The sequence below is a fragment of the Leptodactylus fuscus genome, chromosome 3, assembly GCF_031893055.1.
Source record: "Leptodactylus fuscus isolate aLepFus1 chromosome 3, aLepFus1.hap2, whole genome shotgun sequence".
NCBI classification, from domain to species: Eukaryota; Metazoa; Chordata; class Amphibia; order Anura; family Leptodactylidae; genus Leptodactylus; species Leptodactylus fuscus.
This window is the reverse complement of record NC_134267.1, coordinates 44,475,357-44,497,347: the sequence shown is the minus strand read 5'-3', so window position 1 is coordinate 44,497,347 and position 21,991 is coordinate 44,475,357. Positions and strand designations below refer to the sequence as shown.

The 21,991-nt window shown below is 39.8% G+C and overlaps 1 protein-coding gene and 1 long non-coding RNA gene across 2 annotated transcripts in view; one reads left to right on the top strand and one right to left on the bottom strand.

Moving 5' to 3' along the window:
* Nucleotides 1–6,652, top strand: part of TTC27 (tetratricopeptide repeat domain 27) — a 267,096-nt gene extending 260,444 nt beyond the window's left edge. The window contains exons 20-21 of the mRNA XM_075267495.1: nt 2,126–2,226; nt 6,216–6,652. Coding sequence (XP_075123596.1) covers nt 2,126–2,226; nt 6,216–6,338 — 224 coding nt within the window. The 3' untranslated portion in view covers nt 6,339–6,652. The remainder of the gene's footprint in view (nt 1–2,125; nt 2,227–6,215) is intronic.
* The window catches only part of LOC142197309 (uncharacterized), a 644,898-nt gene that overhangs the window by 282,811 nt on the left and 340,096 nt on the right, over nt 1–21,991 (bottom strand). The window lies entirely within an intron of this gene.

The following is a 21,991-nucleotide window of genomic DNA, read 5'->3' as shown; positions in this document are numbered from 1 at the left end:
CTTTATGCTAAAATATCCGGGACATGTCCCCTTCTTCATGTGTTCCATATAGTCTAAATATACTGCAAGGTATCTGTGTATCTGGTATAACATTGTATGTGAATAGCTTAAAGGCACTCTAAGACCTCCCTAAAGCATATTCAACTGCCACCACTATGTTACTGAGTATATTACAGTGATAAACATATTATTAAAGGGGTTTTCCAAGAAAAAAAAACATTTTTCAAAAAATGTCAGTTAGTGCTATTAATAGGTTAATACATGCACCCAAATACGGGTTTTGAGTGATTCCTGGAGTTCTCAGTCAGCTTCTTCTGAATTTGTTGACATCCATCACTTCCTGTGCTTGGTTTCCTACAAGTTCCATGATGCCTCACTTCTCCTCCTCCTCTCACTGACCCCCTCCCTTTCTCACACACTTTCCCCTCCCTGTTTCCCTAGCTAGCCCACCGACTACATCATTAGCAGCCATCTGTAGTTTCCTAGCTCTAACTCAGCACACCTCCCCTGACTCACAGACTCCCTCACTGTATATTGTTTTCCAATAAAAGCTAATTAAAATAAGACCTGCAGTAGACAACAAGCGCCGGCATGTCTTACATATTAGGTGTACTTGAGAGATCCACCTGTGAAGTGAGTTAAGCAATGTGCATTGACTAATTTTCTTCACAGGGGAATCGCAAGTACATTCAATATGTAAGACATGCTGGCTTTTCTTGCCATTGCGCATGCGTGCATCGTCAGACATCTTTGTGACGTCACCAGGCAGCCCACACATTTGGAATAGCCCACAATCACTCGGGAACTCTATTGCGCATGCCCAAGATGAAGATCACGCTCTGTGACCGGATATTCCAGCATGAAGGAAGGTAAGTATGACGGAGGGAGGGGTGTAGTTGAGGGTAGGGGATGGGCGGGGAATGGAGGGGGATGGGATATAGTATGTGATGCTCCATTTCCAGAAGCGGTGAAACGAAACGTCACAGGATTCTATGAAAATGTGGATGGGTCGGTCACGTGACCACCCCAGTGTTAATGGTAAATATGCATTTTTGATGATGCAAGTAATATATAAAGTAAGTGTGTGGGGAGGGGGGTTATTTTAATGTTTAAATGTTAGGGTTTGTTTTTTTTTTAATCTCAGACAACCCCTCTAAGTATGTCATTCTTGTGGATTTGGAGAGAGAAAACATTAACACTTTAGTGAATGACATAGACTTTTTTTTATTCTACTGCAATTGACTTTCTACATTTACATGCATTGGAATAACCCAGGGGTCTCCCGTTCTCTCAGAAGCAGAATGTCTAACTATGTACCCACAGCCAGACACCTGTCACTAAAGGGTCAAAACCCTAAGCAGATAGGACAGTTGGTGCACTGGGGTGTGGCCTTCATCTCCCTAGTGCACTTGTTTTGCAACCCCTACCATCTTCTGCCTACACCGGTTTGACTGTTTTATTAAAGAGTCTTTCCAGACTAGAAACATTGATGATAAGCACAAGTATTCAATATCAGCATTGTGTGGGTCACCTGGCACCCTCACCGATCAGCTGTTCTTATAAGCTCAAACACATAGAATGCAGCAGGAAACAGATGTTTCCATTCTCATTGCAGTGTCTGAACCAAGTCCGTGCAGCTCAGCTCCAGTTCAAGTGGAACAAAGCTAAATTCTCCTGGTTTGGCCACTATGCAGAGAATGGAGCTGTCTGCTACCTGCTCTATTCTCTCTCTATCAGTTGCTCACAACAGCTGACTAGTGGGGGTGCAGGGTGTTGTCCCCAACTGATCTGATATTGATGATCTATCCTTAGGATAAGTTAGAAAAATATTTTTCAGTAAGAACTCTGCTTACTCCGTATACTACCAAATAGTACAGTATAAATGTGTATTACAAGGTTTAAAATTCACTGTACTATTGAGTCATGAAAAGTTTGTTGACAAGTCAGTGACCATTTTTGTTAAATGTCTTTTTATTCATGAATAAATTATTTTGGGGTGATATTAATTTATTTACAGTTTGTGGATTTCCTATAATATCTTCCGCATGTTCTTTTTTTTTTTTTTTTTTTTAATTTTTTTAATGTCCACTGTGTTTAATATTTTTCACTTCCTTATATTTTATAGTGGCAATAAAATGCAGCAAAGAGAAGTCCAACCCGCAGGAAGCCGTACAGATGTTGTCCTCCGCTCGTCTTAATCTGCGTGGCCTGTCATCTAAAGCAAAGGTTAGACCCTGTTTTATTCAGTATCTATGGATCGATACTACAAACTATACCAGTCTGGATACAAATATGTAATGGTAAAATGGACGACACTATAGATATGTTGTAAATACAAATCTATGGTGAGACTGCTTCTGAAACCATACAAGAAGAAGCCATATTGTGATGACTGCTTAACCAAGCATCAGTGTCTTGACTAAGACTTGATTTTATTCATCTGAATGCCAATATCTGTGATACACACAATTGTTGCCTCTACTTTATATCGTGTAAGAGATGAAGAACAAAGCTTTGGATTGTGAGCTTTTATGGCTCGGGCCACATGTGACCCCTGGCTTCGCAGGTTGTACCATCCCTGTTCTCAAGGCTATAAATGTGGTCATCATGAACAGTTAATAGTGGGATATATAGAAGTGAAGTAGATTATCTCACAGAATGTAGATCCACTTGGAAGTTCACTGGCACACATTTGGTTAAGCAGCGCTGCTCATAATAACGTAATATTTCATTAGCCCGTGAGAGTTAATGAGGTAGCGGCGCCTCTCCAAGTGATTTCTCTCTATGATCTTAGCTATACCCTCCCCATCAACTAAACCCTTTGGTTTAATTATAAGAGAAAACAGGAAATTCCATTCAGTTGACCATTCTCGGTCTTGTTACCTAATTATGATCATGAAAGCTGAGAGCGGCTTCTACGGTCATTCTACATTTTTATGTTATATACCATTGTACTGGGGTTGATTTTAGGAACCTTTTTATCACAGTTCACCATCTGTTCTGATGTCAGTGTTATATACGAATGAGTGAGTCTGTCTGGAAGATATCTTCACTCAAAGGAGCTGTCCAAGATCAGACAAAATCTGACAAAGGTGGGAAAATCCCATACAAAACAATAACCTCTTACTTATCTGGTAACTTCCCCGCTGTTTCGGTGCTTCCAGCTAGTTCCTCCATGGTCTTTCCATACTTGGTTGCAGAGAGGACATTTTGATGTTATTTGGTAAGTACTAGAGATGAGCGAGTAGTACTCGATCGAGTAGGTATTCGATCGAATACTACAGTGTTTGAAATACTCGTACTCGATCAAGTACCACTCGCTATTTGAATGTAAAAGTTCGATGCAGAACCAGCATTGATTGGCCGAATGCTATACAGTCGGCCAATCAACGCTGGTTCTTCTCCTACCTTTAGAAGTCTTCTCCATGCAGCTTCCCCGCGGCATCTTCCGGCTCTTCATTCACTCTGCCAGGCATCGGGCCTGGGCAGAGCCGACTGCGTATGTCCGCTTGTAGTGTGAGCATGCGCAGTCGGCTCTGTCCAGGCCCGATGCCTGGCAGAGTGAATGAAGAGCCGGAAGACGCCACGGGGACGCTGCAAGGAGAAGACTTCTCGGATGAACCAGCCCGACCCTCACTCGTGGACTTGGTAAGTATAATTTGATCGAACGTTGCCTACCCCTGAAACGAGCATTTCCCCCCATAGACTATAATAGGGTTCGATATTCGATTCGAGTAGTGGAATATTGAAGGGCTACTCGAAACAAATATCAAACCTCGAACATTTTACTGTTCGCTCATCTCTAGTAAGTAACAGTACAAAGACTGTCATGGATGTCTAGAGCCACGGCACTGGAATGGCAGGGGCTTGTCAGGTAGATAATTGGTCATTTTTTTACCTTATCCCTTGACTAGAATTTGTTAAATCTTTTGCAGTTTCTTTACAATGAAATACATTATCTGATGGGTGATGTTACCCTGAGTATTGTTTTATTGTTATCTAAATATGTTGAGCCATTCCAAAGATATAAGCCCTATTAGTGACGTTATAGCATAATAACCAAGTGGCGGTAACACTGTGGTTTCTTTGGGGATGGAGTCACTGTGTGCTGTATGTCATGCAATGTTACCACCCACTTGGCTACTAGAGCCTTATATTAGGATTTTTGTCTGATATGGCTGAACAGGGTGCTTGTGGTGACAGCGCCTATCAGATGATCTATGTTATTGGGCTTTTTTTTTAGACCTTGTGACGTGTCCTCTTTAAGGAACTTATGTATGGTCAGTGTTCCCAGTTTTACCTCGGGAAAAGGCAGTGGTGTCTAAAAGCTGCTTCCCCTCCTTCCTCTCTTACATTTAACTTGCATATTTTATCCAGCCAAATGTGTATTCGGGAATGTGGGGTCGTAACCGCCATCCAAACAATTTCCAGTGGACAAACAGAACAGGCAGGATTACTCGAGTTCAGATTTCAATTAATACTTAAAGTACTTAGAGGATTTAGAAGATTGGTCCTTAAGGGACAACTTGATGTTTGTAAGTATGAAGACCATCACAAAAATGACCACGAGGGCTGGAAACACTGTAAACAATAAAAATAAAAGCAAAAAAACGCAGTGTTCCTATAGTGAGAATAGATCAGCCTGGTCCTGCTGCTTCTGGGTGGCAAGACATTGAAATTGGACAGTTTAAATAAGATCTTAGAAAGCTTAAGAGTCAAGAACTGAATGTCTTATTTCTGCAGTTACTACTAAGAATAGAAGTTGGGACCAGTTAGTGGTTATACGGTGTCAGGAATACTGGGCTGCTATGATCGTGTTCTTCTATATCAGCTTTATTTGAAAGTATGTCATTTATACATCAGCAAAAGATCTTAGTGACATAGTCTCAAGGTTGGTTTATGTCTGACTTCTCAGCCGTCCTTGCTCTCCATAACAAGAGGAAGGAAGGAGGAAAACATCCACAGCGGTTGGACTACTTAGAGCCAGACGTTCCTTCCTGAATGAGTTTGTCTTCAGCTAAAATAAAACCTTAGTGAAGACTTTAATCTTTCACACTAAGGATGGCCATCCTCCTTGTCGCCTTCATACATTACTGTAGTATCAGGAGTATATTGTAACCTATTGTTAACCTAATAGTTACACCTTGTATAGTGTCTTACGTGGACATTACCTGTAATACAGCGTATCCCATTACTAGGACTGATATTGTTATAGTGCTTTAGCATGTTATACAATGTTTTGCACTTTTTTACCTTTTACTACTGTGTCTTTAAAGCATAAGTAAACTTTTTAACAACTTTTCATTTTATAGCAGCGTTTGCATCATAATACATTTTTTAATATACTCTACATATTTTGCCCCTTTCTGTGAAATCCTGCATTTCTTTATTCTCACCCTTGCTATGAAAGCTGTATCCTGCGTTGCACTGTGATAGTATATAGGCTGTATATAAAGCAGGGAAAATAAGGCTTGGGGGGTCTCTACAGACAGTTATATATCGGGCATTATAAACTATGGAAACTTGCTTCAGGTGCTGTAGGAGGTTCTCATCACTAACACTCAGGTTGCAGTTCTAGCTGTACTATATCCACAGATATCACTGGTTGCAAATACAGGCAGGATTGGGATACTTATATGCCGCTAACTGCAGTTTTTCTAGAGATACACTTTCAGTGCCTAGTATGTTGTGTCCAGCAGATAGATACTCTCCAAAAACTGTTGTGCGAGCTATCCTGAGTACTGCAGCTTTTGGAGTATTTGTCACTGATACAAGATTGGAGCAACATATTGCAAAAAAAAAAAATTGCAATTACATATAGAATTGCAATTTTCCCATTTCACCATCAGCTGCCAATTCTATAAATTAATGCAACACGTGTGGGGTAAAATGCTCACTTACACGCCCAGATAAATTGCTTGAGGGATGCACATGTCAGGAAATTTCATTTTGCCGGTTTCATGTGCTTGGTAAAAGTGGTATGTGGTCCAGAAACCCGTACACTAAGTGCTGGCATACTATCTCCCAAGCAAATTACGTTTATTTAGCTACTTATCACTTACGTGATATGAAGATCAAGTCAAATTGATTTCCATAAAATATATATTAATACATGATTATTCTAAAGCCGTTTTGGTGATCATTTATCTTGATCTTTTCTTTGGTATGTCTACATTAACCTCTGATTTTTTACTTCTTCGTCTCTTTCTTCCCAGCAACTTTTTACAGATGTGGCGACTGGTGAAGTATGTGCAGAATTAGCTGATGACGTGAAAGCCATGGACAGTGTTATCACAGAGATTCAAGAGGGCAGCAATCATCTGCGGAATCAATACTGAGCCGACAAGGAGACCTATTGTATAATAAATGTTTCTTTATAAGAACCTTGGTATTTCTGCTTATTTCTCACACTGATCTGTAATCTGCTTGAGAGTCATGTTTTTGGCCTATATGTAATGGTTTTGGACACCCTGGAATGACTACGAATTTATTATTTATAAGGCACTTATTTGGGATTAGTTTTACATGAGTGCACCAAGTAATTGGCCGGGGTCCACTGAAAGAAACTGCTGATAGCTGGGAAAGCTTCGAATGTCCTTTCTGTGTCTCAGGATAGGATAACGTTTCAGGTTTTGAGCGCTTAAAACAAAGAGCCGCAGAGGACTAATAAAGAACGAAACTTCTCATTTAACAGAACTATTCACTGTAATTCATTTACAGCAACTTACATTGTTGGCGCGTTATAATAAGAATATATAGCAAGTACTGAGGACATCGATGATATATGATTGGAGCTGTGGCTTTCTATATGTACAGTCTCAAATATATCACCCAGTCAATGGTGACCTATGTGAAATAATACAGTATATACAACAGGTGTATACATAGTCTCTGGTGTACTTGTCCTTTATCCATGAAGTCCAATGAATTACTACCCACATTGGCTTCATATAGTCATTTTGTCTTCATGCATTATTTCCTATGAAGGTGAATGGTTACCATGTCTGCATTTTTTAAATAACTTTTATAGAAAACCTGTTACATTGAAAATGAAGTCCAGTCTCCTGCAGCATGTTATGGAACCGAACAGATTGAAGAGCAATTTGTAACGTATGTACTTATATTTCACTTATTTGGTATGTAGTCTAACAGTATAGTGCTACAGACAGTACTGTCAGGAGGGACGTTCCTCACAGACTGTCAGAAACGCCCTTCTAACAGTGAAGAGCTATGCTAACGGCACTGATGGCTCTTCATCAGGGGTACATAACGGGAAAGCGGTTGCAATGAATTCAGCATACTGTCAGCTTTCTAGCGGTATATAAAATTGCAGGTGCCCAAGGACCTGAAAGGTCTTCTTTAAGTTTTTCTGGTCCCTACTCTGAGAACTACTGATAGATTTACTATTTGGCCCCCACTGATGTTTAGATTCTAAAAACCATCACAAATTTGATTCTTTGGATGCTGCTTTATTAGTTTTTCAGTGAAATGAAAAAAAATAAAATACTCATGGCCACAGATCAGTCTTCATTACCTGATGTCCGAAGCCAGTTTCCTTACACTTACAAGTTACCATCACCATTTCAGTTGCCCCAATGTAACAAGTCAGCACCCATACATGGGATAGGTGCCAAGTGACTAATCTTTGGGCTCTCACTGTTAGGACGCCCATCCATCATGAGGATAATGTCTCATGTCCCCTGTTTGTATGAAGTGGTGGTCGCACATGCTTAATGTTACTGATGAAGATAGCTAAATTCTGTGCTTAGTGATCTCCAACAGTCTGATAGAGATTGAACAGAGCAGCATTGTGCATATGTGAACAACAGTCCGTTCAGATGAGGGCACAGCACCCCCATTTTCATGTTACCCTTGCATCTGATGCTGGTGGTCTTATTCTTCCTTCTAAATGTTTTAAAATTTTTAAAACTTTCACAAAAATTTTAATCCTTCCAAGATCTGAAGGTAGAAGTGTGAGCCCCACAGTGGTTTATTGTTCCATCATTGACACACACGTTGTTATATATTCCTAGAAGATGGTCCTGCAAAAACAAGAATCAGCCTCAAGTTTCCTAGAAAGACAATGTTTCTGCTGAACACAATACTGAAGTCTGGAGAGCTGGATGAAATGGTTTCCAAAAGCTTATACTAGGCTAGTCTTACTAATCTCCTTAGATAAATCTTCCTAATTTACTAGGGTAATACTACATGAAAGTCTTACAGTAACACCCGCCAGATGACTAGGCATTTAGTAGTAATTTACATTTCTCCAGTATCATAGTACATCAGTATACGGTGCACAGTGATATATTTGCCAGATGTAAACTTATTGTATCCACCATTAACACTGATAATTGATAAGGTTGTGGTTCTTATAAAACCATCAACCATGTCAAAAGATACATCCACCAGCGGCTGATAACACATTAGGCCTGGTTCAAATCTATGTTTGGTATTCCATTCGGGGAGTCCACCTTTGGACACCCCCCAAACGCAATAGCAAATGCATTAAAAAGCGGTGAGCAGTGAAAGCACACGGACCCCATAGACTACAACGGGGCCCATGTGTTTTCCGTGCGGTGTCCGCACGAGTCATGCAGAGAGAAAAGTACTTCAAGAACTACTTTTCTTTCCACATGACTTGTGTGGAAATCAAGACACAAGAACCCCATTACAGTGGATCGGGTCCGTGTGCTTTCACTGCTCACCGCTTTTTAATTCAGTCATTATTCCATTTGGGGGGCCCTAAGCGGACTCCCTGAGCGGAATACTCTACGCAGATATGAGCCAGGCCTCAGTCTATGTGTATCTGTATTCAAGGTTCCTTTAGAAGCATGTCACAGGTTCAGTCAGCAAGGCCGGGCAACATATATCTATATATTTTGTCTCCTAAATTAATGGACACCATGACAGAAAAACCAACAGGACCACATTATTGCCATTAGGATCCATTTTATGTAGTGGTTGGAGGTAGCCATTTTTTTTGCCGAGATTTTGACGCTCTACAGGAGAAATACAGAGCTTTGTCTACTAACAGTATAATAATAAATCCTAACCGCAGAAGTTTGTCCCTATTAAGAGGACGTTCACTTTAAATAAAACGTACATGCCAGGAATGCCGTTATCTCTTTTATTCTTCTCGCGGCACTTTACATCTCTAAGAACGTTCCTGAACTATGGGGCATGTGATGGAAATCTTGGTAATTCGCAGTATCCCACATTACATTCTTTCACAATTCTTATAAATGGATGGCTGCTGAAAAGTAGATTATTCGAGCCTGTGAGCAAATATACTAACTGCATTCATTGTGTAAATGTTTTACATAATCACAAAGCTGCCGAGCTACAAGTAGAATCTTTTAGTGTAATGGTGAAGTTTTCTTTTGAAATAACAGTATCAAATTGTGGAGATAATGTTTAATACGTTATGCAAGCTTTCATAACCTACAGCTAAAAGATCCTTAACTATACCGAACTTCACTTCTAAGAAAGGCCAGCGTGCTCCAAAAAGCAGGACTGTTGTTTAACAGGTCGCTGCTTCGGACAGTAACTTTTGAGAAGGGTCCCTTAATTCCTTTCCACCGCTGCCATTTTTCAATTTATCCTTCAAAAACCCATGACTTTTTAATTTTTCTGTTCACAAAGCCATATCAGGGCTTATTTTTTGCAGGACAAATTGTACATGGTAATGACACCATTTGTGGGGAAATTTTTTTTAATTTTTATTTGTTTGTAGACCAGATATTTTCAGAGCATCAGATTACTTAATGCACTGCTCGCAGGCATTGCCAACAAGCCTGGTAGTTATGGCAGCCGCACAGTTTCTGAGCTCCTGCAATACAGGCAGCGCCGCACCTCCCATGATGCGACCGCTTCAGGCGGCGCTATACCAGGGCCCCGGGGGGCATTTTTGCTTACCTAAGCCAGTCCAGGACAAGCTGTCTGGAGAGGTTCTCTCCAGTGCCGCCATAGAGGAAATGAATCATTACACAGTTCTCATCTAAATCAATGAGAAGTCTGGGTTGCTCATGGACATACCTGGTGTTTTAGGAGTGAGACAGTTCAAGCAATCGCACTAGACTTTGGATTCTATGCATTATATCATTCCAGGAACCCTACATGTGAAATAGATACACTGGGGGCAAATATACTCTTGGACTTACACTAGACCGGGTTAAAATGCATCAGATTTATCACAGTTACTGATGCTGGATAAATAATCTGGTGAACTTTTAGACTATTTTACAGCTTAGTCTCTGCCAAGAAAGACCCAAAATTTTGGCACATTAGTGAACAATGTAGTATCTGAAAGCATAGCTCCAGTTATAAACAATGTTGCATAAATGAATATTACAGGTTAAAATGTGAAACTTTGTAATACGTCTTATTAAAGAAATATGTTTTCTTTTCCACTTTTCAGGCAGTTACTTTCTCCATTTTAGGTTATGAAGAAGGGATAGAAAAGACACTAATATAATTGCTGCTGTTACCCTCTACTATTTCTTGCCTTTTCAACACTACTTAGTTGTAGATAAGAGGCTAAGAGTACACAAAATGAGGCAATAAATCAACTAGCCAGATGTCAGGAGAATCTCACTCCCTCCTCCCCCTTTCATAGCGGTTTATGTGTGAGGCTTAATACAGAGATGGATATAATGTAAACCAACAGTCAAATTGATGATAAGAGTGCAGGAGAACAGCTTAATAAGTGGTGAAGGAAACAGATCTCCTTAAAGGGGCTCTATCATTGGCAAGTCATTTTAACTAATCAAATCTTTAAATATCCTTTAGAAAGTGTATTTCACACCTACCTTTTGTATGTAAATCGCCTCAGTAGTGTTTGAATAAGTCTGTTTTTACTCCATATGCTAATTAGTTTCTCCGTGTACAGAAAGTTGTTAGCCAGCTCTCCTCTCTCTACTGTGTGCTATGTGTGAGAGCAGGGAGGAGGAGTCATCAGAAGCCTGTGCTGTATATACAGAAGACAGTGCACGAAGAGACTTCCGGGGTGCACGGAGAAGCTAGTTAGCATATGAATAAAAACAGACTTATTCAAAATCTACTGAGGCAATTTACATACAAAAGGTAGGTGTGGAATAGCCTTCTAAAGGCTTTGCGAGGATGTGATTAGTTAAAAATGACTTTTTCCAATGATAGAGCCCCTTTAAGATATATTACAAAGATTCTTATAGTTACATGTAGTATTCATTTATGAAAAGTTGTTTATCCGTGGAGGTTTCTTTTAAGCCACATCCTAAGTAACATCTTCATTCAGGTAAGTCCAGCCACCTTGTCAGAGAAGGTGCAAAAGCCCGAGACTGCATTCATTGGATAACACTGGGATCTTAAAAACAAAAAACAAAACATGAACTCCACAAGTCATTCACCACCTATTCAGACCATGCTCCAGACATAACACAGTTTAGCAGTTTTCCTAAAGGGTTCCTCTAACTATAGCATTACATATTCATTTTGAAGATGTTTTCAAACAAAAGAAAACCTATGCAATAAATAAGGAACCATTTCATAAATCCTTGGGATTTGTCGGTGTACAGATGGTCAGACCTACTTTTCTACACACACTCTAGGCACTTTGGCTTTAACTTTCAACCCTGGAAACAGTTTTATCTTCAGAAAGCTGAATCTTTTCCACGCTCCAGGAGCTTGCCAGAGACCAGATGGTAGGTAGACATTTCTTCTGCCCATAGCAATTCTACCATAAGTTGTATTGGAGGAGAGGACGTGGATGTTTCCTAGTGTTTCCATAACGTTACCAATTCTATGTAGAAATTGTTATGCAGTATGTGCCAGAATTACTGGAAGTCATGTTAACACATTTGACCTTCTGGAAATGGCAGTTTATTGATCTTAAAGGGAAGAAATGAACATCACATTGTATGTAAGCAGACCACATTGTAAGTTATGTGGTCCATCATATGATAGAATCATCAGGAGATCATCATGTCTTCTATTATGAATGAGAACCACAATGAACCTGTGATCATAGCCTAAGACAGTTCTCCCAAATTATAAAAAAAACCAGGCTTGTTATTTTTTTCCCACAGAAGATATTGTTTGGTATTAAATTCAGGGTTTTTTTGTATGATTTTTTTTTTGTTATTTAAGAAAGAAACCGTACAGCCCACAGATTAGTCTATAGAAATGCATCCCATGGAGTTAACGAAAAATGGAGCTAGTCCTGAGATCCATTAGGCACATACATCATCTGACTCATGGTATTCTGTTACCACTGTCCAGGTACTTCACAGGTGAATAGTAGTTTATGGAGGGACATAACATATACAATATTACTACAGCATCATCTTATCATGTGTATCAGTGTATATACAGCATTACTACAAAACATCTATTTGAGGTGTGTCGGCCATGTTGCGGCACTATTTATGCTCAATTTGCAGCCTGAGTGAAAGGTGAGTGTAATATTGAGTGAGTAGAATGAGTTAACCCGACAGCCCCACCCATGTCACGTGCTGGGACGATTCGTACGTGACACTTTTGCATCATCTCATCATGTCTATAGGTGTATATACAGCATGATTACAGTGTTATGTCTATCAGTGTATATAGAGTATGACTGTAACATCTTATCATCATGTCTATCAGTGTATACACATTATGACTTCAGCATCATCTCATGTATATCCACGTATATACAGTATTACTAATGTCTTTTTGTGACAGCATCTATTTAAAGCAGACTGGCACCACAATGGGGAGTAAAATGGCATCACAGTACGCTAATCTCTTCATGGCCAAGCTTGAGAGTGACTTTCTATCCACCTGCACCATCAGACCTCTGGCCTACTATCGCTTTATTGACGATATCCTAATCATTTGGACTGGGTCTGAACAACAGCTGAAAACCTTCCATGAACAATTCTACCAGTTCCATCCCACCATCAACCTGACGCTCAATCACTCCTTCTCTGAAATAAACTTCTTGGACACAGTCATCAAGATACAGGGCAACAAAATTGAGACATCACTGTATCGGAAGCCGATTGACCAACCTACCTAAGATGGGATAGCTTTCATCCTAAACACATAAAGAACTCCATTGTCTACAGCCAGGCCATCAGATACCATCACATATGTTCAAACCCTGCAGATAGAGACAAACACCTTGGAGGCCTTAAAAACACATTCTTGAGGCATGGTTACCATCCAAGAACAATTGATAACCAAATCACCAGGGCCACCAGAATACCAAGATCAAATTTATTAAAATATAATACCAAACAGGAAAACAATCGGGTGCCCCTGGTCTTCACATATAACCCACACCTGGAGACGCTGAGAGGAATCATATGCAAATTACATCCACAACTACAAAAAGACCGTCTAAAATCCATATTTCAAGACCCCCCTCTCCTGTGCTACAGACAGCCACCAAACCTCAGGAATATGGTTGTTAGAAGCTCACTGTCACCTCCAACTAACACAGGTACATTTCCATGCAGACAGAAGAGATGCAAAACCTGCCCTCAAATACTGACCACTGACAGGATAGAGATACCAAATGCTAACAGGGAATATCAAATCCGAGGTACGTTCACCTGTAACACACCTAATGTAGTGTATTTAATAATGTGCACCAAATGTCCCACTGAAAATCTGTATGTTTTAGAGACCGGACAGCAGCTTAGAATGCGTATGAATTCACATTGCCATACAATTAGAGAACAAAGAATGGACCTTCCCGTATCAAAACATTTCTGCAATGAGGATCATAATATCACCGATCACATGAAAATTTTGGTTTTTTAGAGGGAATTTTAAATCAAGGAAAGAGCGACGGATTTATGAGTATAAACTTATGACCCTACTTCAAACACTGGAGAAGGGGTTAAATCTGTCACATGGGTTTATGGCATCTTACAGAAATCACTGACCTGAGAACTGATAAAAACCTGGAATTGTTTACATTGTTTCTACCAATAATTAATAACCCTCTATCCCCCCTTCCTCCTAGAATTTTATCCCTATGTGTCCTTTTGTACATAAATATGCATCCTTCAGAAATGGTTTTTAAATTTACTTGAGAAAGGAGCCGAGAGTTCCGAAACGTTGTAATTTGTCATCATTATTAGTTAGCCATTAAAAAGGTATCAACTACTGAAGCCTATCAAGTTTTTTTTTTTTTTTTTTATATTTCCTACCCACTGGCTAACACGGTACGAGAACAAACATCTTCCTTATAATGTCTGTCAGTGATACAGTCAGCACGGTCTTCGTATCTTGCATTTACTGATAAATTGAATGGACACTTAACTGAAATTCTGCCACCACTGCTAAGATACTGATGCCTACCATGACAAGCCAGATGCTCAACTTACCTTGTGACTGGTGTACTACTATGAAAAAAGTTTATGGATTTGGCCTTTCCCTTTATTGTATATTTTAAGGTAACTTACAAAGTTAGATGGATCATCTGAGATTAATAGAAACAAAAGGGTTTCTCAGAAATGACACATCTTTTATCCATAGGTACATATTGTACATACATACATACATATTGTATCCCAGACTCATTCAAGTGATTAGCCAAAAAGTGATTGTCCACTTAATGCATTTTTAATTGTTTAACTCTTTCCCTGCCAAGGATGTATGTCATACTTCCTGCCATGGAGGCACTTCAGTAGCCAAGGATGTATGTAATAGATCCTTGCTACTATTGCTGATATCTCAGGATTCATAAGGGCTAATTAGAAGATTCATTTTAAAGATAAGAATCTCATCTTTAAAAGTATGCCAAGATCATCATCAAAGCCCCTATAGATCCGGAGCGATTAGCTGTTACAATTGCTATCAGGAATTGAGATGTTCAGGTTTAAATCCTGCAGATCTCCATTTTGAAAAGTGTTTTTATCTGTGAATTGCTATGGTTCTGTAAAAGCTGTCATGATGATCTTGGTGTCATTTTGACTTTGATGTTGTTAGGAATCTCAGATTAGCTACTATTGCTCATAGGTTACCAAGCAGACCTGTCAGTGCCTGAGTTCTTTAGGCCTTATCCAATTAGCAGCTGAGGAGACATATTTGCACCCTCTCCCTCGCCAGCAGGTGCCTGCTATTTGGTTCTAAATATTTTGACTCTTGACCTGATTGTGCTGCACAGCTTTATACTGACCTCTGGCTTCATACCAGAAAACTGTTGGCCTTCTGATTCTGGCTCTTTTGTGACCTCTAGGAACTGACATTTGGCTAAATACTGGAAACTCGCTCGTCTCCCTGGACTTTTGCCTTTCTGTTTCCAATTTGCCTTTTAAGTTTATCATGGGTTTTGGTTTGGTTTCTAATTCTGGAGAGTTTATTTCTTGTACAGTTTATGTGATTATAATTTGGATCCCAAATTCAGTTCAAGCCTATTTGATCAGCTAGTTCTACTGCTCTCTGTTATCAGCCAGATCCTGCATTTTCTGATACTTGCTCCAAAGACTTTTCCATAACCAATATATAATTATTATTTTGTCAAAAATGAAGGTGATTTGAGTGTGAACCCAAGTTAAAATTTTACTTCAGGTTTCATGGGTCTTGCCTCTGGACCTATGTGGAAGTAAAGTGAGGCCTCCTTCCTGTTCAGTCTATAAGTGCCAGCTATAAGGTGCACATGCAGACCTAAACATGTGCATTGTGTTAAGTCAGCTGACTGGATTTTGGAGGCTTGGATGGGAGTCTGGCATTGGCAGCCAAGGAGAGGTCATGTGCCTGTTCCAGATTTCGCTGTTGATGCTGTAGTTTCCGTTTTCTTTTTTTGGAGGAAGGTGGACATTTCAATTTTTGCCTCAGACATCAGAAAGCCTCGGTTCACCCCTGGCCACTTGGAATGAAATACTGTACATGTCAATAAGAAATAGCAACATTTTATATGTGACTCATTTTAATTGAAACATCATTAATTGAAGACATATTTTATTACTCTTTTGCTGGAAACCTACATATGGAGCTGGTTTATAATGTATGTCAATATTTCATGCATGACTATGGTTAAATATAACTCAGTAAATACAGTTACTAGAAATTTCTTAGGAAAAATGGCAGTAGCGCCATATCTAGGAAAGAATAGAGGCCAGGAATCCAGAATTTGCTAATCTACTTATTTGTCCAACAAGAATAGCAGTTTACAGAAAAGATCTGGGCACGTTGAAGTTTCTCAAAAGAACAAACACAGTCTTGTGGGACCTCAATAAGGGAACAAATGATTGTGCTCAAATGAGAACCAAAGATAAAGGAAAATACATTTAAGAAGTAAGGAGCCTCAGCAGCTTTGGAGAATATCAGTCATTCTGTACATGGTCAATACTTTTGTGGACATTGATTTGTTTTGCAAATGACACTTGTTTCTCTATGCATCATTGTATGTAGATGTGGTGATATATTCTTCTTTATATGTCTTGTATTTTTTTTTTTCATCTTAGCAGTTTTAGCAGTTAGCTGCTATGACTTCTTCTATAGACAACATACAGTCATCACATGAGCAGGAACAGGAGCACGAGGAGTGAGATACAGAGCTTACTGTTAGTCTATGGGTGTGTATCTCTCTTCTGTATCTGCCCCTGAAGAATAAAGAAATGTAGAGAGATGACAACTCTCCCATGGATGATGGGGAATGTCACAGGATTTTTTTATCTCTTTGCCTTGACTATGACAACATGGTTTCTGTACACAGATGATACTACGGTGTTCCTTTTTGGAAAGGAGGGAAGCTAAACCAGCTTTTTCCAGGATTTTCAATATCTTTATGAGAGCAGCACTCCTTTAAAAGACCATTTTTTATTTAATTTCAAGTGCACGCCTCAAGGTTTCAACAAGCAGACCTTGAAAATAACACATGAAAAATGTCTGCCTGTCTTCTAAATCCTTGGGAAAGAACATAGGTCTTTCTAGCAGTTGTGAGAGGGTGACAGGCAGAGTACAGGAGTCCAGATATGTCAGCCCCAGGTGCCAGATCTGCCAGATGGTATACAGTTCCATGAGGTGAAAGGAGGTGTATGGTTCTGTCCTGTAACCCTGAGTCCAGTGAGACTATATTGCGCCTGTTTTGTTCGTGTGGCTGGAAGTAAGCCACACGTATAGTTAGGTTATCGGTTCTGCTTAGTTAGTTGCTCGGACGAGCAGGTATCTATTTTGTTTTTGCCTGAAGTTAAGGCTGTATTTTGTTTTATTTATTTTGTGCCTGAAGTCAAAGTTTATTTTCCATTTTTTGCTAAATAAACCAGTTTGCTGCATATTTTGTGCCCCTGTCTGGGCTGTTTGGGTCGACACCACTGCTTCTATCGAGCTAACCCCCCAGTGTAAATATTTCAGCAGCCATACTTCTAATGATTGTAAGGGCCAACGAGACATAAAAAGTACATAAATTATTACACACCGTACAGTGATAGGCATCTCTAGTTTAACTTCATTATGGTATTTTCCTGTACATTGAGAATGAATTTCCATGAAGGTTATATAGGTAGTGTCATCGATTTATTACTCCAACCAATATATCTTAATGAAGGGTGAAACCAGTAGAGACATGTCAGTATATATAATAAAATAAAAACCAGGGCAATATTACATGATTAACAAAGCAATGACATTTGTAGAATCCGGTAAGCTTGCTCTATTGATAAATGTAGTGTAATTAAAACTTTGCCTTTCAGTGTTATATGATGGATATTCTATATGATCATTTAGCTTCTTGGCATGGTATGATGGATGTTCCTAGGTATAGGAGTGGATGTGCTCTTTCTGTACCTTATGGCTGAAGTCCATGGAGCTCATTAGGATTCTTGGCTTTAATAACCTTCATGTTATTTAATTTACTGAAGTCCAGTCCAAAGGACCTTGTCATTTCTGACACCTATAAAGTCGCAGCCTGATTAAAAGCCCCTTGTAGTCAGGACATTGCCGCTCCTACATGACTGTACATAAGAAGTTTGTGGTTGGCCGTCTGTTTGTTTTTAAAATGATCTCACAGAAACTCCCAAAAATAAATTGGGAAAGTGCTTGAGAACTCCCCAAGGAAAGCAACAAAACACAGTTTACTGTATGTTCAACCACAAGTGCCGGCTCCTCTGTAATTTGTTTGACTTGTCAGAAAAGCACTGGGGAAATTGGTTCTTTTGAGCAATTCTATATTTGTAAACCTAATGAGTGCGTAGTGTCTGGGAACAACTCCTGACTGCTAATGTGTCAGGGTTATTTGTCTATGTCACATTAGGAGCTTCTAGGACATCTTGGGAAACACTGCCCCACCTTGCAATGTTCTACATTTACTTTGCAGCTAGATCTTACTTATCATCCAATATCTTCCAAATATGATCCAGAAAAGTTATACAAGCGTTGAGCCTTAAGGAGAATATCTGTTTTTGACTATATAGTGCAATGGCTGAACTAGATATTGGCCATTAAGATCCAGATCGTTGTCAGACTTTACAGAAGACTGTTCTTCTCACATCACTCCAGCGAACCGCTGATAGTTCCTCTGTTATTCCTCCTAGAAATTATTTAATACATTTACAACTGGGTGTTACCAGTTTGGTGGTGCCCAATATGACATGGTGCATCTAAGATGAATGCGCCAGATGGTGTAGAATTTATTATACATTTATAGGAGGAATAACATATGAATGACACAATGTAGCGGTTTAAGAAAACCTACTCCGCAATCGTTACTAACACAGACACTTTGTGAGTGGTGACAGCTCCTCGTTCACAGTATTTGCAGTATTGGGCCTTGTAGCTAATATTAAGTACAATATAGATGAACAAGTCAAAGCCCATCTCTTACTAAACATAGAAATGTAGGATTATGTAATGAAAAATGTCCAGAAATCAGTATAAGGCCAAGGCCCAGCATAGCAAGCAGTGCTTGTCACTTTCTGCTTCTATTATACCTAGATGGAAAACACTAGCATTTCTGTAGGTATAATTGACATATTGCAATTTGTAAAACACCATAGTTTTTGAAATTGCAGGATTTCCATCGTGGATATTTTTCTGCAATGTGAGGATGAGATTAGCCACAATCTCCTCTACTTTACAGGTAATATAAAATGCTGCGGTTTTACGCTACGTGGGGACCATGACCTAGAAAAGTTATGAGACAAAGAGTTGCTCACAGTCGATGACCTAGCTCTTCTGTGTATTACATCCATGTCCTATTGATTTCAGTATATATGTATAACATATGAGACCGTGATAGCACTGACCGATGGCTTCACCGAAAGTGCGAGAAGGAGCTATCGGAGATCCTTCCTCCCAACCACGGTCAGGCTGTATAATCAACACCGGGCTAAGCAAAGATCACTCCGCACAGAGAACTAAATGATCCTGAAGTTTTTCTTTCCTTCCTAGTTGCTATGACTCCTAGTATGTTCTCCATCTGCTATTCTGAGCCTGTATGTTTTCTTTCTTGTAATATATTACTGTATTATCCATGCTGCTGTATCTCACTGAATTTACCATGGTGGGACTATTAAAGGACTATCTTATTATATCTTAACACTTCATGGTTTGTTTTTTTTTGCAGAAAAGGGGGCTTGAATTCAGGGATTGCCTAAACTGATCATCTAAGCTGAAAATCCAGTTCATCCCTTCAACTTTGTCCTATGTGCTTATGTATAAAAAATTCTTCTGAACATCTGAGAAGAACCAATTGATCTGACTCGTGTTTGGTGCATCGGGGAATACTACATCCTGCTCTTTCTCCATCGCAGACTTTGAAAACTACAGAAAAAAACAATTGTGTAGATATTATATTATCATCATGTTATAAATTCGTCCATCTGACACTATTTACTGGATCTGCTTCCATGACTCTATAAACTATGCAGCTGTGAACCCCATGCGCTATAACAAAAGGCACTGGGGATAAAGAGCTCTATCTGCCTAGTAGGCGTGAGGCCACCAGATCTTCTGAGAAACAGAGACTAGTAAGATTGCCAGTTAGTGGGAAGACCAATAGTATTCATCAACGTCTTGGAGACACACACACACACACACACACACACACACACACACACACACATATATATATATATATATATATATATATATATATATATATACTAAATAGTTATTAAGATTAAGAATAGCATTTTGTAGAGATTTACCCCCCAAAAAAACCGTGCACGAAAAAGTCACAGCAAGAATCTTTCTTGAAAAAATTCCAAGTCAGGTTTTGCTTAACTGTCCAACCAAAATCACCCGCACCTGCATCTAATTATGGGTCAGTCCGAGAGAAGATGGTCGAGCCGTCGGAGAGATTCGCACTGCTGACAGAAAAGCAACGTGATGTCCCAGAGCAGTGCGTGAAGTCTTGGCAGATAAAGAAGTTCACATACTTTAACTCAAGACCAAATGGTTATATTTAATCATATGTTGTTCTTTTAGTTTTACAAAATAACCAAATGGAGGAATTCTTGTGCAGCATCGCTGATGTCTTCGGTTCTGGCCTATCGGACATTTACAGATCCTTACAGCTAAAAAGGAGAATGACCAATGGATGGAAGGACACTGCGCTACTCCATGGATTTTTGAATAAACACACACTTTATTGAGGTTTCTTACACACGACGCACTGGACAGCATTTTGGGGAATACCCCTTTTTCAAGTGTATAACCGATACATGCGTATCCTTACAGGTGGTCTATAAGCAGGCTTCCTGTGAGGACTTGCACTGTATGCTAATGCGTAAAGCGGGTGGCGCCACCCGCAAGGATCCAACACGGTAGGTTGGATCCTTATGGAGGCCATGTCATCTGGCACATCACTCTATAACTTGCCTTCTTGGGGAAATGACCCTTACATAGTCTGGAAGTGAGTTCTGGTCATGGTTCAGTTAAAGAGGACCTTTCATGGTTTGGGGCACAGGCAGTTCTATATACTGCTGGAAAGCCGACAGTGTGCTGAATTCAGCTTCAGTTATGGTGCTACCAGGCACAAGCAAGATGGGATGGTATGTCATTGTAGAATGTTGTGGTAACCAAGTATGCCTTTCAGTAAAACACCAACAGGGTCACCAGCAAAGCCCCACCAGGCTATCATACCTCCTCCACCACACTTCCCCATAAGAACCACACATTGTAGAAACCATTTGCTCACCTTTTCTGAGCCTTACAAAGACATGGCGAATGGGACAAAAAGTCTCAAATTTTGACTCATCAGACAAAACTATAGATTCCCACTGATCTTATGTACATTCCTTGTCTTTCTTGACCTTAGCAGTTCCCTTCTTCATGTTCTTATCCCTCAGTGGATTCTTGCAGTTTCCTGTAACAGTTGATGTTGAGATGTGTCTGCTGCTTCATCTCCGTGAAGAATGTCTATAATCTCAGGTGCGCTGGATTTCCAGTTTCTTTTGTGATCCTCTACAATAGTGGTAACTCTTGTTCTTCCTTTCCAGGGATGGACCTTATGAGAGCAATATTCATTGTAGAATTCAATGGTTTTCATGACTGCATTTGAAGGTAATAGAGATGAGCGAACACTACAATGTTCGAGGTTCGAAATTCGATTCGAACAGCCGCTCACTGTTCGTGTGTTCGAACGGGTTTCGAACCCCATTATAGTCTATGGGGAACATATACTCGTTAAGGGGGAAACCCAAATCCGTGTCTGGAGGGTCACCAAGTCCACTATGACACCCCAGGAAATGATGCCAACACCTCTGGAATGACACTGGGACAGCAGGGGAAGCATGTCTGGGGGCATCTAACACACCAAAGACCCTCTATTACCCCAACATCACAGCCTAACAACTACACACTTTACACACTCAATACCACCTCTCTGACAGTAGGAAAACACCTTGAAACATGTGTATTTGGCACTTGCAGTGAGGAGAGCTTGTCACCAGCAGTGAATTTGGCCCTTGTAGTAAGTTGAGGTTGGCACCAACATTTGTTTTGAAAATCAGGGTGGATTGAGCCTCTAACCAGCAGAGTTTGGGCAAATTCATGGTGGAGGGAGCCTCTAAAAACC